Source organism: Scyliorhinus canicula, chromosome 13 (genome assembly GCF_902713615.1).
Source record: "Scyliorhinus canicula chromosome 13, sScyCan1.1, whole genome shotgun sequence".
NCBI classification, from domain to species: domain Eukaryota; kingdom Metazoa; phylum Chordata; class Chondrichthyes; order Carcharhiniformes; family Scyliorhinidae; genus Scyliorhinus; species Scyliorhinus canicula.
The window spans coordinates 144,069,899-144,088,981 of record NC_052158.1 but is presented as its reverse complement, the minus strand read 5'-3'; the positions used below and the strand labels follow the sequence as shown (position 1 = coordinate 144,088,981).

Sequence of the window (19,083 nt, the reverse complement as noted above, 5' to 3'; positions counted from 1 at the left end):
TGGTATGGAGGGAAGATCTTATGAAGGAAGGCTGAGGGACTTGAGGCTGTTTTCGTTAGAGAGAAGGTTAAGAGGTGACTTAATTGAGGCATACAAGATGATCAGAGGATTAGATAGAGTGGATAGTGAGAGCCTTTTTCCTCAGTTGGTGATGTCTAGCACGAGGGGACATAGCTTTAAATTGAAGGGAGATAGATATAGGACAGATGTCAGAGGTAGGTTCTTTATTCAGAGTAGTAAGGGCGTGGAATGCCCTACCTGCAACAGTAGTGGACTCGCCAACACTAAGGGCATTGAAATGGTCATTGGATAGACATATGGATGATAAGGGAATAGTATAGATGGGATTTAGGGTGGTTTCACAGGTTGGCGCAACATCGAGGGCCGAAGGGCCTGTACTGCGCTGTAATGTTCTATGTTCTACGTTCTAAAATGGGACTTCAGCTGATAAAAAGCTTGTTGTATTAAAACTGCATAGGCAATTTGTGCATTGATCTCCTCGCTGAAAAATTTATTAAAGGATGCAGGGGTAAGGGATGAAGACTACACTAAACTAATGGAGAGGGGCGGGATTCTCCCCTACCCGGTGGGGCGGGTAGTCCCGGCGTAGCGGAGCGGCACCAACCACTCTGGCGTCGGGCATCCCCAAGGTGTGGAATTCTCCGCACCTTTGGGGGCCAAGCCCTCACATTGAGGGGCTCGACCCGCGCCGGAGCGGTTGGCACCACGCCGACTGGCGGCAAAACCAGCACAACAGCCTTGGACGCCCGGCGCTGTGGCTGGCCAAAAGGCCTTCGCCGGTTCGCGCATGCGCCGGTGCGTCAGCTGCCGCTGACGTCACCACCGGCGCATGCGCACTGGGGGATTCTCTTCCGCCTCCGCCTTGGTGGAGCCCGTGGCGGCGGCCGAAGAAAAAGAGTGCCCCCACGGCACTAGCCCGCCCGCCGATTGGTGGGCCCCGATCGTGGGCCTGGTCACCGTGGGGGCACCCCCCGGGGTCCGATCGCCCCGTGCCCCCCCCCCCGGACCCCACACGCGCCGCCGATCCCGCCGCCACCAGAGGTGGTTCAAACCATGGCGGCGGGAGAGGCCTCCCAGCGGCGTGACTTCGGCCAATCTCGGGCTGGAGAATCGCCGCAGGGGGCTCACCGCTCCACGTGGCGCGATTCCCGCCCATTCCCGGGTGGCGGAGAATTTCTGCCATGGCGGGGGCGGGATTTTCGGCAGCCCCCGGCGATTCTCCGACCCTGCGGGGGGGGGTCGGAGAATTTCGCCCAAGGTTAGCGATCGCTGTAAAGTTTGTAGTAAGTACAGAAGGACACCAGCACGACCGATGGTAACCCTACCTTTGGCCAGGGATTTTAACGACATTGTGGCCATGGACCTCAAGATCTCGGATAAAGTCAACAATATATTTATTTTGAATTTGTAGATTTAGCAACCAGATTTAGTCAGTCAATGATTGTACAAAGTAAAGAAAAGAAAGTAATTCTGGATCAAATTGTGTAAAAGTGGATAGGGACAGGAATGGGCCCGCCGGCAAAATTCCTTACGGACAATGGGGGAGAATTTGCTAATGATGAGTTTAGGGATATGTGTGAAAACGTGAATATCACAGTTATGAATATGGCTGCGGAAAGCCCATTTTGAAATGGTGTGTGTGAAAGGAACCATGCGGTAATAGATGACATGCTCTGAAAAATTGTGGCAGATAGACCAAACTGCAAGCTAAATTCAGCTTCAGCATGGGCAGTACATGCAAAGAATTCATTGCAGATGGCTGGGGGCTATAGTCCCTATCAATTAGTGTTTGGTAGAAATCCTGAAATTCCGTCCATTTTGGATGTCCAGCCTCCAGCTTGGGAAGGGATTACAATTATCTCTGCCTTTGCTGAGCATTTAAATGCATTACATAGCAGTAGAAAAGCTTTTTTGGAAGCAGAAGTCTCTGGAAGAATTCACAGAGCTTTAAGGCATAGCGTACGGCCATCAAATACCGTTTTTCAGCAAGGAGACATCGTGTACTGTAAGAGAGGCAATATTAATGAATGGAAAGGCCCAGGGAAGATCATAGGCATAGATGGCAAAACAATTATTTTGCAACATGGCAATCAAACTGTTAGGGTACATTCATCAAGGATAATGGGTACAGATTACAAATTTAGACAGAGCAGACAGACATGACGAGGAACCAGGGTCATCTGGTATGCACGTGTTACAGAACTATGAGGGTCAGTTAACTGATAGAGAGGGGGTTTCTGTTGAGGAGCACAACACTTCCGATTAATTTGAACAGGCCATTTTTCCGAAAGGACAACTGTCAAACGTTGGTACAAAAGTGACATACTTGCCTGAAGGATCTAATCAATGGGAGGATGTAACTGTTATTAGTAGAGCAGGGAAGGCCACTGGAAAGTATAAACATTGGTTGAATGTACACATTCAGGGGAGGGAGTCAAGACAGTGGATTGGGAACACAAAGTTCAAAAATAGAGGGCACAGAAATGCAGTGTCAGTTCAGATAGTACATCGGATAGTGGACAGGTCCGCAGGAAATGGCCAAGAACTATTGAAAGGACATCCCACAGAAGGGAAAGATCAAGCAGTAGCAGTACAGAATGAGCTACCAGGCAGGAAAGGGGACGTAGTTTATCAAGGTCTCGGAACAGGAGTAAGACTATGAATATTAATAGGAGTAGAAGCCCACATGCACATGAGGTTTTGGTGGCTTCCAATAAATTAAATGAAAAAGTTATCAAAGATGCCAAACAGCAAGAACTGCATAGTTGGAGTGAATTGGGATATATACGGAAGGACCGAATAGGGGACAAATAGCTTTATCCCACAGATGGATTTGCACGGAAAAGTTTCTTTCGGGTGGAACTTATAAGGCAAATGCCAAGCTTGTGGCAAGGGGATTTGAAGAAAACTTAGAAGGTCAGGATTTAAGAGTAGATTCACCTACAGCAGGAAAGGTTATTTTAAAGATCTTCTTGGCTCCATTAGCCAAAAAGGCATGGGAATGCAAATCTATAGATATAAAAGCTGCCTTTTTGCAGGGGCATCAGCTCCAGAGAGACATTTTTCTCCTACCTCCTAAAGAAGCAGCTACCACAAACAGGGTACTCTGAAAGTTGAACAAATGTGTATATGGATTAAATGATGTGTTTGGAGTCTGGTATTTTTCGGTAAGGTCAGTTTTTGTTAAAGTTAGGCTGTTGCCAGTTGAATCCAACAATGTTTTACTGGCACTATAAAGGAAATCTTTCTGGCATATTTATGATGTATGTCGATGATTTTTTGTGGGATGGGACTAGTGATTTTGAAGCTATTGTAACCTCTGGTTTGAGGAAAGAATTCAGGGTTGGAAGTCAGGTTTCTGGTGCATTTAAATATATTGGACTGGAAATCGGACAGACTAAGTTAGGGGCAACTTTATGTCAGTGATCTTATTTGGAGAGCATCAGCCCAATAGCAATTAGTCGTGGCCGGGTTTCACAAAAAGACGCAATGGTTTCAAAGATGGAAAAAGAGCAACTGCGAAGTTTAATTGGTCAACTGAATTGGTTAGGTAGATGGACTAGACCGGATGTGAGTTTTGATGTCTTAGAGTTGAGTACACAAATTAATGATCCCAAAGTGAAGACATAATAAGAGCAAAAATGTTGGAGTATGTTTTGAGGTTCCCGGTTTTAGGTGACCTTAGACACTTGAAACTCATAGTTCATGCAGAATTTATGTGATGGGGTTTCAAGCGCAGGAGGTTTTAAAAGTTTCCTTTGGGGGAACAATGGTCAATGTTGCCCTCGTGTGGGAAACAAAGAAAATAAGGAGAGTGATCAAAAGCACTTTGGCTGTTGAGACGTTTAGCCTTGTAGAGGCGGTGGATATGGCCTTTTATATTGACAGAAATTTTGGGATTAGGGGATTTGGGTAATATACCTATTGAATGCCATATTGGGTTGACAGCGGCTATCAATTGTTAGACTGCTTTACAAAATGAGGAGCTAGCTCACAGAAACTTTTGGATATTGTTATGAAGGGCGCCTGTTTCTGTGACTGTTTATTTTCTTTCAAAAATGAAAAAAAGGGGAGAAATTGCATGTGTGTTTTTGAGTTTCTTGTAATTTTGTTTTCACCTAATTATTTTTTTTCTCCAAGGAAGGGGAGACCGTTAAGTAATGGGTTAAGAGACATTCCAATTAGTTGTCTCATTTATGTGAAGTATCCAATAATTAACACTGATTATGTAAAGGGGCTTTAGGTGGCCTTTGTGTCAGGGGATGTGATGATAAGAGTTTTGTGCAGAGTCTATTAAAGTAAAATAAAAGGTGTTTGTGAAAAGGTGCCGAACCGTTGACTCTTTATACAACAGCAGCTAAACGTCTAACAACATTTGCAGACGGAAATCGTTAGGCTACACCACTTCATTGCTGTCTTGTGGAAGCCAGATTACAACAGCGTTTGCAATTCAAAAGTACTTAATTTTGTTGTAAAGTGCGTTGGGATGTCCTTGAGGCCATGAAAGATGCTATGTAAATGCAACTTTCCTTCTTTTAAGTAGTTCAGTGACTTTGAAGCGAGCACTTGAAACATAACGGTAGACAAACCAGCCACGCCTTCAGACACAAAGTTACTGTCGGAGACACATGAATGGGTGCACGGAATTCAAATGTGTTGCCTAATGGAGCTGTCGGAAGGCATTTGAAGCAATGAAAACTAGTTCAATCAGAGGTGACTTTATTGGCATACGGACAAAAAACAAATCTTCCCACCCCAATTATAGCTTCAGTAAGTGGAGCTTGGCATCACCGTTACTCATACCTTTGGCATCAAGTCAACCACATGTGACTACCAAAGTTAACTTTTTCCAAGGATATAACCTTTCCTCTTCCCAGTGGAATAAATCAGAGGAGCTTCAAAATGCGAAAGCAAGCATTGATCTTGTTTTTTAAAAAAAATATTTTAATTCTCCTTTTTCACATTTTCTCCCAAATTGACACCCACTAACACTAAACAATAATCAGCAACAAATAGGTCAATCCCCATAACAATAACAACAATCCCATCCTCCCACCAAACCCCAAACATTAGCCCGCATGTTTACATAAACAAATGATCTTGTTTTCTTTGATCCAATCTTTCAATGCATTTCATAGCAATACAAGCAAGCTGACAAAAATGTGGTTTGGACAGAGGAAAATATTGGAGAGATCCTCTGGGATCAGGCATGGGAATATGTTATCACTTTATTCATTACTGGTTTCTCAAACCAAGTTTGAGACTGGAACACTGAAACCTGAGTGGTCACTTCAAGAGCTTCACCCCTTCTGCTCCATTCAGTCCCTGTGGGCGATCGGATCCTCGTTTGGAGAACAAGGTGCTGGACTGGATATTAGGTCAGAGACATAGGAAGAAGCCAGGGCGTCGTTGGCAAATGCGGAAGTATGGATTAAAATTAAAATTTTATTCTGATTGACAGGTTGGGCAAAGAAGTCTACATACAACATAAAAGCTGCAAACAAGCTTGGCCAAGAGCGGATACGTCTCCCGAGGGGGTGTGAGTGTGTGTATGTGGGTGTGTGTGAGAAGGAGAGAGTGTGTGTGGGAGAGGGAGTAGTCTATCGGGGGAGGGGGAGTTAGAGCAGAGAGATTTCCTTGGGAATGGGTGAGACAGGGTGGGGGTTTACAGTACAAACCCCTGTTCCTCCTGGCCCACAAGCAGAGTTGCAAAAAAGACATTTCAGATTCATGGAATGCATAGTGCAGAAGGAGAACATTCGGCCATCGAGTCTGCATCAGCCGTTGGAAAGAAGACCCTACCCAAGTCCAACCTCCATCCTATTCCTGTAAGGCAACCTAAACTTTTTGTACACAAACGGAAATTTACCATAGCCAATTCACCTAACCTGCACATCTTTGGGACAGTGGGAGGCAGCCAGAGCATGCAGGCATGGGGAGAACGAGCAGACTCAGCACAGATAGTGACCCGAGCCAGGAATCAAACCTGGGACCGTGGCGCTGTGAAACAACGGTGCTAACCACTGAGCTACCGTGCCACCACTGATTCGATTCACCCCATCTCGCCATCTGTTCGGTTTCCCGGAGGTGAAGGAAACACGGCTAATTGGTAAAAAATTATTGTTGAAATAAATGCAGCCTCGTGAAAAAAATTTTTTAATGACCAATCCTTCCCCTGGGAAGAGAGTGACTTCCCCCAGACTTGGGCGGGTGTGATTGGCTGTGAGATTTTGTTTTAGAAAGTTAACAAGTCCCCCAAAAACCAACCCCGTTTTGAAAATGAAGAGAAAGCTCCAGAAAACCTCAGTTTCTGGGGTCAGATTCTAACAGAATTCAACCAAACATTATAAACCAATATTCCCGTTTTAAGATAATGCAAATTATAGTTTCCAGGCATAGGAGACATACCAATACAAAAAAAGACGTTCTATTGGCATATTTGCTTGCAAATTGTTTTCTCGGCATTTGACGGAGCCAGGGCCAAGTCTACTGTCACTTTCAAAGTCTAAATTCTGCCCGTCTTGTGTCCAATTTGTAGAACTTGGCATTTATCAGCATTGATTTAATTTGACGTTTCTTAGTTCCGTTACATAATAGATCTGAACCCTGCTGCTGTAGCCACCCTCCCAATTTCAGTCATCTGTACACTCGAGGGTCTGATAAGCAGGTCAGTTTTGTAAATATGAAACAACAAAGAGACAAGCAGTGACGCCTATGGTATTCCTAGTGGCATCCTCCCCTCATCTGGTACAGTGGCCTCGATATTATTGTTCCCTGGACAGTTGGAAACATGAGGGTTTTTTTTAAAAAGTGAGAAGAGAGAGAGAGAGAGAGAGAGAGAGAGAGAGCGCGAGAGAGAGAGAGAGCGCGAGAGAGAGAGAGAGCGCGAGAGAGAGAGAGAGCGCGAGAGAGAGAGAGAGCGCGAGAGAGAGAGAGAGCGCGAGAGAGAGAGAGAGCGCGAGAGAGAGAGAGAGAGCGCGAGAGAGAGAGAGAGCGCGAGAGAGAGAGAGAGCGCGAGAGAGAGAGAGAGCGCGAGAGAGAGAGAGCGCGAGAGAGAGAGAGCGCGAGAGAGAGAGAGCGCGAGAGAGAGAGAGCGCGAGAGAGAGAGCGCGCGAGAGAGAGAGAGCGCGAGAGAGAGAGGAGCGCGAGAGAGAGAGGAGCGCGAGAGAGAGAGAGCGCGCGAGAGAGAGAGAGAGCGCGAGAGAGAGAGGAGCGCGAGAGAGAGAGGAGAGCGCGCGAGAGAGAGAGAGAGCGCGAGAGAGAGAGAGAGCGCGGAGAGAGAGAGAGAGCGCGAGAGAGAGAGAGAGCGCGAGAGAGAGAGAGCGCGAGAGAGAGAGGCGCGAGAGAGAGCGCGAGAGAGCGCGAGAGAGCGCGAGAGAGCGCAAGAGAGAGAGACTTACGATAGAGGCACCTGAGCCACTCACCATCCCGATTTGGAAATACATTTCCGTTCCTTCACTATCGCTGGGTCAAAATCCTGGAATTCCCTCTGTAACAGCACTGTGGGTTCACCATCACCTCAGGGGCTGCAGCGATTGAAGAAGGCAGCAAACCACCATCTTCTGAAGGGCAATATACCATGTCCATGAGTGAACTGAAATGGATATTCTGGTTTTTAAATGTATTTCTGGGATGTAGCCGGCGCCAGTTATGCCAGAATTTATTGTCCATTCTTAGTTGCCCTTCAGAAGGTGGTGGTGAGTTGGCTCATTTGCACCCCACGCTGTCCAAATCCCCCATTCTCTACAGACCACCAGGGAACGGTCCTCATGTCCCCAGCTGCAACCTCCAGCTATTGCTTAATGTAAAGGCCGAGCAGTGGAGCCGGCCAGAAATGACTCAAATGAGGCCCTGTCGATCGACAACCCTGGCCCTGCTAGCTTTTTGGTCCACTGCCAGCCTCTCTGTATAAACTCCCTGTTAACATGGAAGGCTGGCATTTATCTCGAGTGGCCTGCCTGATATCTTATGAGTTACTTACTGCAGACGTGCAGTTTCGGGATTACAAGACCTCCAGTCTTCTGATAAATTAGATCGAGCCTTTGATGATTTAAAAAAAAATCCATAACATCCCAAAAGAAAAAGGAGGTCAAACTGGATTCAGCTTCATAAATCCATTGTGTAGGGGCTGCACAATGGCACAGTGCACTGCACCGCACTGCAGCCTCATGGCGCCGAGTCCCAGGTTCGATCCCGGCTCTGGGTCACTGTCCGTGTGGAGTTTGCACATTCTCCCCGTGTTTGCATGAGTTTTGCCCCCCACAACCCAAAGATGTGCAGGGTAGGTGGATTGGCCACACTAAATTGCCCCTTAATTGGAAAAAAATGAATTGGGTACTCCAAATTAATAAAAAAAAAGTTAAAAAATAAAATAAATCCATTGTGCTGTTTATTAAGCTATTACACTAACTACTGTTCTAAACATTCTTACATTTCTAAACTTCAGGCCTGGTGGCCATTTGTTTCCTGGATTCAGTCTGTCAAAATTAACATGAATAAAGAAAATCCAGAGCTGTAATAGGAACTAAGACAGTTTTTAAGTCACATCCTGCAACATGAGCAGCAAGGGTCAATATTTGTATGCTGTAATGTGCAAACGACATTTGATTGCCTAGACTGCTCTTGGTTAGCATCAGTGGTAGTTTACAAGTCATCTACCCCAATATCTGAAGCCCTTCACTTACCAATGTGTCTGCATCCATGAATATACATTTGGAATAGTGCGTGAGAGCCCAACAGTGCAGCTTCGTAAACGTCACGCCGAGTTCAGGCCTCTTGATCATGGCCAAGCGAGCTGAATCCTTGCTGTCGAGCACATTCACTAAAATAATCTCATCAAAGATTCTTCCCAGCACCGCTCTAGAGAAATAGGGGCAGGTTTTGAAATAATAAACACACGTTACATATGTGGCGACAAATTGAATGCAACATTGTCAATGAACTCCACAGAACCTTTTGCTGCAAAGGAAGGTATGCCAAGCAATCTAATGAAGGACGAAATAAATCTCTTTTTTATTCGATCATAGGCATTTATTGCCCATCCCTAATTGCCCTTGAGGGGGCAGTTACGAGTCAACCACATTGCTGTGGATCTGAAGTCACATGTGAAAAATGAAAATTGCTTATTGTCACGAGTAGGCTTCAATGAAGTTACTGTGAAAAGCCCCAAGTCGCCATATTCCGGCGCCTGTCCGGGAAGGCTGGTACAGGAATCGAACCGTGCTGCTGGCCTGCTTGGTCTGCTTTCAAAGCCAGTGATTTAGCTGAGTGAGCCAGATCAGGTAAGGATGGCAGATTTCCTTCCCTAAAAAATGACACCAGTGAACCAGATGGGTTTTTATAGCAATCAGTTTCATGGTCATCAATAGACTTTTTAAATTGCAAATTTTTATTGAGTACCAATTTCATCATCTGCAGTGGCAGGATTTGAACCTGGGTTCCCAGAGGATTACTTTGGTCTCTGGTTTACTAGCCCAGTGACAATACCACTAGGCCACTGCCTCCTCTGTTGTCCCAGAGTTTGAGACTCAGTTTATGCTTTAAGTAGTCGAGAGAAAAAATGGCCATTACTGCACAAATTGCACCTATACATGACTCATAAAATTAAATTTACGTTCATTGACAGAATATCCTCCATAATGAATGCGTCATTTCCCCAGTCTGAAATCAGCTACCTCAACAAAATGGCAACTTAAATTGCAGACAGAGGATGTGGGCTTGCTGTTTATGGTGTGGAGTTTTCACGTATTGGTACAGGTTTACTGAACAATCCTGCTGGAGTTTTACATTTGTGGTTCTCGAGTTGGTAATGTGCTGAGGGAATCCCATGTCAGTCAGTCTACTGATGGCAGCTTGGGACAAGAGTCATACTCAGACTTGTAGAAACTGTTACTGCTTTCAGTGGATTTCAGTTTACTCCGGAATTAACATTAGGAAAAAGGCTGGCGTAACAAGCTTTATCCTTTCTAATGCAACAGTGGAGATAACGCCCTTGGCCAAACGCCTGCTAAAATGTCTCCAGATTAAAAATAATGAAGGAACAATCTATGATGTCAACGCACCGATAACAAAAGGCCCAATGAAAGGAGAACCAGGCTGTTCTTTAACCAACTTGATTAGAATCTCAACAGTACAGTAGACGGTCATTTAGCCCATTGATCTGCACCAATCCTTTGAAAGAGTACGCGACCCAGGATCATTGCTGGGCTTCCCAAATTGCGCAAAATACCAGCAACGATGAGCCCCTATGTGGCCATTAATTCCTCAATAGGTTCAGGGGCAGGTAGCCCACCCGATGCTTTCCCCACCCACCATAACATTTCAGACACGTGGGATTGGGCGGGGAGGCAGCAGGAGGACATCCATTCCATTGTTTGTGCCCCCCGTGCCTTCAAACCCGCCGGCGTGGCAGCATCAAATCCAGTGCAAGATTTCTGCATGCAGCTAGCGCTGAACATGCTGCTGATTAGCTGCAAGCACCATCATTGAGCCTGAAAGCAATGGCTTAAAATTAGTTTGTCTTGCTTAATGTTGGTCTGCACCCGTGAACAGTAGCATGGTGGGTGATATAGATACTCGCAATCTAGGGCCTCGGACTAATATCTGGAAACATGAGTTCATATCCCACCATGGGTTTCAGAACAGGAAGATGGAACCTTTAGCTTAATACTGCCTGTGAACTACACCACTTTTTAATGCCACACGAGTGGAACAGTTTAGATAAGGAGATCAAATCCCTGGTTTACAGGAGCTGCTTACTTGCTTAAATGTCAAATGTGCCTACGTAGCAAGAGGAAATTAGCATGAGGGAACACTAGCACAGGGGCTAGTTTAGCACAGTGGGCTAAACAGCTGGCTTGTAATGCAGAGCAAGGCAGCAGCGCGGGTTCAATTCCTGTACCAGCTCCCCGAACAGGCACTGCAATATGGCGACTAGGGGCTTTTCGCAGTGACTTCATTGAAGCGTACTTGTGACAATAAGCAATTATTATTATTATTAATATCATGCATCGAGGCCCAGGCTAATTTTCAGGAGATTTTGTTAGTCGCCTGGAATAGTCTCATTATTGATCAGAAAACTACCAGGGGCGGGATTCTCCCATACCCGGCGGGGATGGGGGTCCAGCGGGACAGAGTGGCGTGAACCACTCTGGCATCGGCCCACCCCAAAGGTGCAGAATCCTCCGCACCTTCCAGGGGCTAGGCCGGTGCTGGAGTGGTTTGCGACCCCCCGGCCGGTGTGGAAGACCTTTGGCGCCATGCCAGCCGGGGCCAAAGGGATTCCGCCGGCCGGCGTGCGCAGGGGGGAGTTGACCAACGCGTCGGCCATCATGGAGGCTGACACGGCCGGCACGTAGGAAAAGAGTGCCCCCCACGGCACAGGCCCGCCTGCGGATCGGTGGGCCCCGATCGCGGGCCAGGCCACCGTGGGGGCACCCCCCCAGGGCCAGTTCGTTCCGTGCCCCTTCCAGGACCCCGGAGCCTGCCCGTGCCGCCAGTCCTGCCGGTAAGGGACTTAGTCTAATCTACACCGGCGGGACTGGCATAGAACCAGCGGGACTCGGTGGCCCATCGCGGGTCGGAGAATCGCCGGAGGGGGGGGGGGGGGGGGGGGCGCGCTCCGAGCGGCCACCAACCGGCACGGCGCGATTCCTGACCCCGCCAAATCTTCAGCGCCGGAGGGGGTCAGAGAATCCCGTCCCAGATTGCTGTAAAAACTCATCTGGTTTACTAAATGTCAAGAAAGGAAATCTGCCATCCTTACCTGGTCTGGCCTATGTATGACTCCAGATCCACAGCATCCTTAACTCTCAACTGCCCTTTGAAATGCCCTAGCAAATCACTCAGGTTAGAGGTTACAGATAAATCCCCCGCCACGGAGCAGACAGCCATTTTGCCACCAGCAAGAATCACTCAGTGATTTAAATTGGCTGCCTGCCTCAGTGGAGTGAGCATTCCTGCCCGTCCCAGGAAGCTTCCCCGTGGCAGGAATGTGTTGAGAAGCTGTCCAGTCATGGCTCCTTCCCACCCACTTTCCCAATACCAGCCTTTGCCCCCAAACCACTCAACACCATCCAGGACAAAGCAGGCTGCGTGATTGGCACCCCATTTTCCATGTAAAAACATTCACTCCCCCCACCATTGCATAGTGGGTACCATATACAAGATGCTCAGCAGCAACTCACCCAACACTCCATCCACAGTACATTCCAATCCCGTGACCTCTACCACCTCAAAAGGGTAGCAGACACATGGGAACGCCACCACCAAGTGCCTCTCCAAGTCATACATTATCCTGATTTGGAAATATATTGTCATTTCTTCACAGTCGCTGGGTCAAAATCCTGGAACAAGATTCCCAACAGCAGATGGACTGCAGTGTTTCAAAAAGGCGATTCACAACCACCTTCCCATGGGCATTTGGGGATAGGCAAAAAAGACACAATCAGGTAATGCGTTTGATGTCAAGGAATAGTCCAGCAACAATTTGGTGCAGGTATTTACGCAGAATCCTTTCTAGTAGTGACCAACCATGATGCACCACCCAATTGGCTATTTGTCTCAACCTCCACTACAGCAGCATCCAAAAAATAGTCTGCAGTGGGGCCTCAGACTGAGGTTAGGAAGAGTACCTTGCCATCATGCCAGCTCTGATAACTACGGTTAATGGTGTTCAAAGGGGCTCCCAGGATGCAGTCCAGCAATCTTTCCTCCAACAGGTTAGCAGTATTGCGGAGGTTCATGAACCCGCTGCCCCCTCTCTGGGTGACAGTATTCATTCTCCCATCAGTCTCACAGCACCAGTATCCGTGTGTCAGCCGGCTAGCTCAATATTGCTGCCCACGCTGATGGGGGTGGGCTGAAATTGGACCTCAGAGCCAGAGCTGCAAATGTATTCTGCAGTCTCCAGCTCTGAAAGCCACCAGTCCTCCTCCAATTGTACTACCACCTTGGCGGTAACACTGTGAAGGGACAGCAAGACAGGGAAAAGAATGGAGGGAATGCACTCACCAGGACAGGGAAAAGAATGGAGGGAATGCACTCTCCATGAACCATAGAAAGCACTAGGCTCACAAAGAAGACCAAGTGTTAAAGAGGGTGCATTAGCTGGATTGTAGGTCCTCAAAATGACAGCGCTGCCGCCTGCATTCTTCTCGACAGCTGTTCACAGCATTGTTGTGTTGCTGCCTCTAACAAGAGGTTGCCCAGCATGCTTTGCGCCTGGTGTGCACCGTTGACGTCATTTTAGAACTCAACGGCACTCAAAGGAAACTGCAGAATCCAATTTCACACACAAGGATTTGTTCAATTAAATACAATCCAGCTCCTTTTTACCAAACATATTTATATACACACACTTCTGCTCGAGGTTTGCTATTTTTATGCTGGAGTTCATTCGTCGCTGTTATATTCTTCCTGGACAATGGAGTACCATGGATCTTCACTCCAGTCTGTCCTGACTGACATTCTGCAGAGGTCAGCTGTATCCAATCCATTATATCCATCGTTCATTTTCTCCTCCGATTCCCCCCTCCTACATTTTCCATCGATATTTCCCTTCAATAACTCATTATCTCTGCCCACCATCTGTTCTAACACGGTGACCAAAGTATCATAACTTTCCCGGTTTGCTGTTATACGCTACTTCTCTTTTCTCCAGTCATTCCCAGAGCTTCCTCATTAGTTTGTCGGTCTGTGTAAGATATGCAGAACATCCTTTCCAATGCATTCAGGTCATCAATAGTCTCCATTCTGGTCCTGCAGTAACATCAAGTTAACCTTGCTTACATACAAATACTCAGCTGTTTCAGGACCCGAATCATATCCAACCAATCTTTATGAAAATGAAATGAAAAATGAAAATCGCTTATTGTCACGAGTAGGCTTCAATGAAGTTACTGTGAAAAGCCCCTAGTCGCCACATTCCGGCGCCTGTCCGGGGAGGCTGGTACGGGAATGAGCACAAATCGAGATCCGCAAATCTCTTGAAGAGTTGCATGTCCCAGAAATGGTTTCCTTGCTCTTCTGTATTGATGTGCCATCAATTAACACAAGACGAGTAATGAACGAAACTGTGGCTTTAATAAGCTGAACAGAAAGCCTCCTGGCCACTGATCCCGAACTGGGGCAAGACCGGAGGTCAGCCACCTTTATACTGAGCCCGAGGGGAGGCGGAGCCATCAGGCAGTGGTTTACCACAATACATGTAGTACAGTAACAGTTTACCACAATACATATAATACATTAACACTGGTTTACCACATGTATTAACATATATCCAGCTTTCCCTCACGGAATCAGCTGAGTTTCTGCTTTCAGGTGGCGGAGGCAAGAATGAAGATGGTTGACAGGAAAATGTGAAGTAACTATTGAAATTGATTTAGCTCTAAAAAGAATTCAGTACTTCACCAGGCGGTTAAGGCACTGGACCTTGACGTACACTCTGGGCTGTTAATGGATGTCACAGGGAGCAGAGGTCATTGCCATAACTGTTAATCCTCTTTAGATTAGCAAATGTGTCATGGAATCAGAGGGTAGCAAATGCAGCAGCTCAGTTTCAGAAGGATAGGAGAAAAAAAAACTGGGTAATGACTGGTAAATTAACCGAACCTCATGTCATGGACATCATGGTATCCAAATGCAACATCAAATTAGTGACCAATTAAAAAGCTGCTCAAAATAGTCAAGTACTGAACTTTAAGAACACAAGAACTAGGAGCAGGAGTGGGCAATTCAGCTGCTCGAGCCTGCTCCACCATTCAAAACGACCATGGCTGATCCTCTGTGCCTCAATTCCCCGTCCTCCATAACCCTTCAATCCATTACTAATTAAAAACCTGTCTCCACCTTTACTCAATGCCACTGGCATCCCGGGGTAGTTCGGAATTCCACAGATTCAAGGTTCTAGGAGGAGCAATTTCTCCTCATCTCAGTTTTAAATTTGCTACCCCTTATCCTCAAACTATGACCTCTCGTTCTAGATTGCCCCACAAGGGGGAAGCATCCGCTTTCCAAACTTGAGAGAGAGTGTAGGCCTAAACTGCTCAAACTCTCTTTATACGACAAACCCCCTCACCTCTGGAATCAATCTAGTGAACCTCCTCCGAACTGTCTCTAATGGAACTTCATCACTCGTCAAATATGGGGACCAAAACGGTGTACAATACTCCAGGTGTGGTCTCGCCAATGCATACAGTTGCTGTAACACTTCCCTACTTTTATACTATTACTTTAGCTATAAAGGCCAAAATCCCATTTGCCTTCCTTATTACCTGTATGCTCGTTTTGTCTGATGCACGAGAAACACTTGGGGAGTTTGTCTCCGTTTAGATAAGTTGCCTTTCCAGTTTTTTGACCAAAAAAGAGATAACCTCACTCTTTGATACACGTTGAACTCCATCTCCCAAATTTTGGCCCACTCACAGAACCGATCTATATTCATTTGTAAATTTCTTATTTCCTCATTGCAACTTACTGTCCAACCTATTTTATAGTGTAATCTGCAAATTTGGCTATTGTACCTTCTATCCCTCCATCCAAGGCATTAATATATATTGTAAATAGTTGGGGTCGGAAACCGAACCCTGTGGCACGCCCCTAGTTGCATCTTTCCAATTTGAAAAAGACCCATTTAATAATAATAATAATAATTTATCCCAACTTTCTGTCTTCTGTCCGTCATCTATCCAAGGTAATAAATTACCCCCATATCATGTGATCTTATATTGTATATCAATCATTTGTGCAGCACAAATGCCTTGCGGAAGTCCAGATATACTACAACATGGTGCCCATTATCCACTTTGCATATTCAATCTTGAACTCAGCAAATTAGTCAAATTGATTTCCCTTCATAAAACCAAACTGAGTCTGATGGATTGCGCTTTGACTTTCTAAAATATCCTGTTATTACTTCTGTTATGACACCCCAGGTTTGTGTGCGGTCAATTCCAGTCGACCCCGAGTTGCAACACAATTGAAATTAACAATTCACTCTTAAAAAAAATACCCAAAGTCACTTCCAGTGGTGGCATGTAGGGCAAAAGATACATAGGAAATAGCAACCGGAGGCGGCCATTCAGTCAGTCATGCCTGCTCCACCATTCATTATGATCATAGCTGATGACAAGTTCAATACCCGGATCATGCCATTTCCCCCACCCCCCGTATCTCCTAATTCTTTTAATCCCAAGAGCCATATCTAATTCCTTCTTGAAATGACACGTTTTGGCCTCAACTACTTTCTATGGTAGTGGGTTTCACAGATTCACCACTCTCTGGGTGAAGGCATTTCTCCTCACCCTCAGTCTTAAAATAGTTTATACTTTATCTTCAAACTATGCCCCCTAGCTTTGGACTTCCCCAACATCGGGAATATTCTTTCTGCATCTCCCCTGTCCAATCATGTTAGAATTTTTAAATTTTGCATGGGATCCCCTCTTACTCTTCTAAACTCCAATGAATATAATCTTAACTGACTTTGTTTCTCAAATGACAGTCCCGCCATCCCAGGAATCAGCCTGGTAAACCTTCGCTGCACTCCCTCCATGGGTCATCCTACCTCAGATAAGGACACTAAGATTGCACACAATACTCCAGGTGTGGCCTCACCAATGCCCCATACAATTGCAGTAAAACAATTGCAGTAAAACATCCCTATTCCAATACTCAGCACGGTAGCATTGTGGATAGCACAATTGCTTCACAGCTCCAGGGTCCCAGGTTAGATTCTGACTTGGGTCACTGTCTGTGCGGAGCCTGCACATCTTCCCAGTGTGTGCGTGGGTTTCCTCCGGGTGCTCCGGTTTCCTCCCACAGTCCAAAGATGTGCAGGTTAGGCGGATTGGCCATGATAATTGCCCTTAGTGTCCAAAATTGCCCTCAGTGTTGGGTGGGGGTGTTGACCTTGGGTAGGGTGCTCTTTCCAAGAGCTGGTGCAGACTCGATGGGCCGAATGGCCTCCTTCTGCACTGTAAATTCTATGATACTCTATGATAATCAAATCCTCTCGCTATGAACGTCAACATTTGCCTTCTTTACTGCCTGCTGTACCTGCACGCTTACTTTCAGCAACTGATGCACGAGGGCATCAAGGTTGCCCAGAGTATCCACCTCTCTCAACTTACTCCCATTCAAATAATAAATCAGCCTTTTGCTACCGAAGCTGATAACCTCATATTTATCCACATTATACTGCATCTGCCATGCAAATGCCCACTAACCCAGCCTGTCCAAATCCCGCTGAAGCATCTCTGCATCCTCCTCACAGCTCACCCTCCCACCCAACTTTGTATCACCTGCAAATTTAGGGATTATATATTTAGTTCCCTCGTCCAGATCATTAATATATAATGTGAAAGTTGGGGTCCTAGTTCAGATCCCTGCGGTACCCCACTAGTCATTGCCTGCCAAATCAGAAAAAAGACCCATTTATTCCAACTTTGTGCTTCCTGTCTGCTAAACAGCTTTCTATCCATCTCAAGACACTACCCGCACTCCCATGCGCTTTAACTTTGCATAGACATCTGCTATGTGAGGCCTTGTCGAAAGCCTACTGGTTCTCCCTGGCCAACTCTACTCGTCCCATCTTCAAATAATTCCAGTCGATTTGTCAAGCATGATTTCCCTTTTGTAAATCCATACTGACTTTGTCAGATTATACCACTGTTTTCTAAATGCTGTGTTGTGAAGATGTACAGAAGGTGGCCCCTGCTGTTTTTCACCCAGCTGCGAAGGGGATTTTTGCTTAAAATCCCACTTGAGTGATGGTACAAGGTTCCCACATAAGGGAAATATCCAGGAAGACCAGGGCAAAGAAACCTCTAAAAGGTAGAAGTTTGTTGACGGAATCAGAGGCTCCTTGGGGCTCTTCTGTTGAGAAAATGGCAGAGACTGCTGTTGGGACTCTGGCCACTCCACTAACGGCCGAGATGCTTACTGGCATCTTGGCGCGGAATTAGAGAAACAACAGATGGTGGCAGAGGACCTTCGTAAGTCGGTGATGCCCTGGCTTCCATTCGGTTGGCGTTGGAGAAGTCCAACCAGGCGGTTAAAGTGCATGGTGCTTTGATAAAGGTGTGGAGGTGACTCTCTCTCTCTCTCCATCGAGGATAGCGACCAGATAGTCACTCTGGAAGCTGAGATGTCCAATATGGCCAATATGAATAAAACACTTGAGGGCCAAAGTTCTGCAAAATTTGGAGAATAGTTCCAGGAGGCAGAATATTTGGATTGTGGGGTTATCGGAGGGAATAGAAGGCCTAACCTTTTAAAGATGTTTAGAAAGATGATGCGGGAGGGTGGATTCACATCCCCTCAGAGCTGAATTGAGCTCACCGGGCACTCATAGAAGCACCATTAGAATGATCCACCATGGGCTGTTATTGTGAGGTTCCATAAGTTCCAGGAAAAGGAACGGGTTTTGAGATGGGTTGAGGATCATAGCGAATATAAATAGGTAGGCCACGCCATCAAGATATTGCTGCGGAGCAGACAAAGAAGCGGGCAGCGTTTAAAGAGGCTAAAGCCGCCCTGTACAAGAATGGAGTTCAACGTGGCTCAGAAAGACCTCAAGGCAAAACATTTTGATGTTCTGGGGAGTTTGGTTCTCTGTGCTGCAACTGTTATGGGTAATAACAGGCACTGGTCGCAGAGGGCCTTTCCTTGGATCAAGGAGCAGACATCCCGGTCACCGAGATCTGCTGACCAGAGGCCGACAGCTCTTTATTGTTCTGTAGTGCCACTGTGGAGACAGTGGCTGCTGCTGTTAATGCGGCCAACCTAGGTAAGGGTTGGCAGGATGGAGGTTGCAGGGGAACCACAAAAGGGCTTGCTTTTCAGGCTTCACGCATGGCAACTCCCTTGCCAGCCGCTTGTTGAAATCCAGCTGCAGTGGTGGGATGAGGCCCAGGGCCTCAATTTGCAGTGCGGGCTATCCACAGGCCTTCCCACCATGGACCTCAATTAGGGAAAAGCTGGGGAGGCAGCAGGGCCCCCATCTGTCACTCTGCCTGCTCAATGGCCCCCAACATCAAACCTGTTTCAGGGGAAACATTATTAAAT

At 46.5% G+C, this 19,083-nt stretch overlaps 1 protein-coding gene across 2 annotated transcripts in view; it reads right to left on the bottom strand.

Annotated features, from left to right (window-relative positions):
* LOC119975871 (glycogenin-1-like) overlaps positions 1 to 19,083 on the bottom strand; it is a 101,215-nt gene that overhangs the window by 63,067 nt on the left and 19,065 nt on the right. For both annotated transcript variants that reach the window (XM_038815758.1, XM_038815759.1), the window contains exon 3: positions 8,706 to 8,880. In XM_038815758.1, coding sequence (XP_038671686.1) covers positions 8,706 to 8,880 — 175 coding nt within the window. The remainder of the gene's footprint in view (positions 1 to 8,705; positions 8,881 to 19,083) is intronic.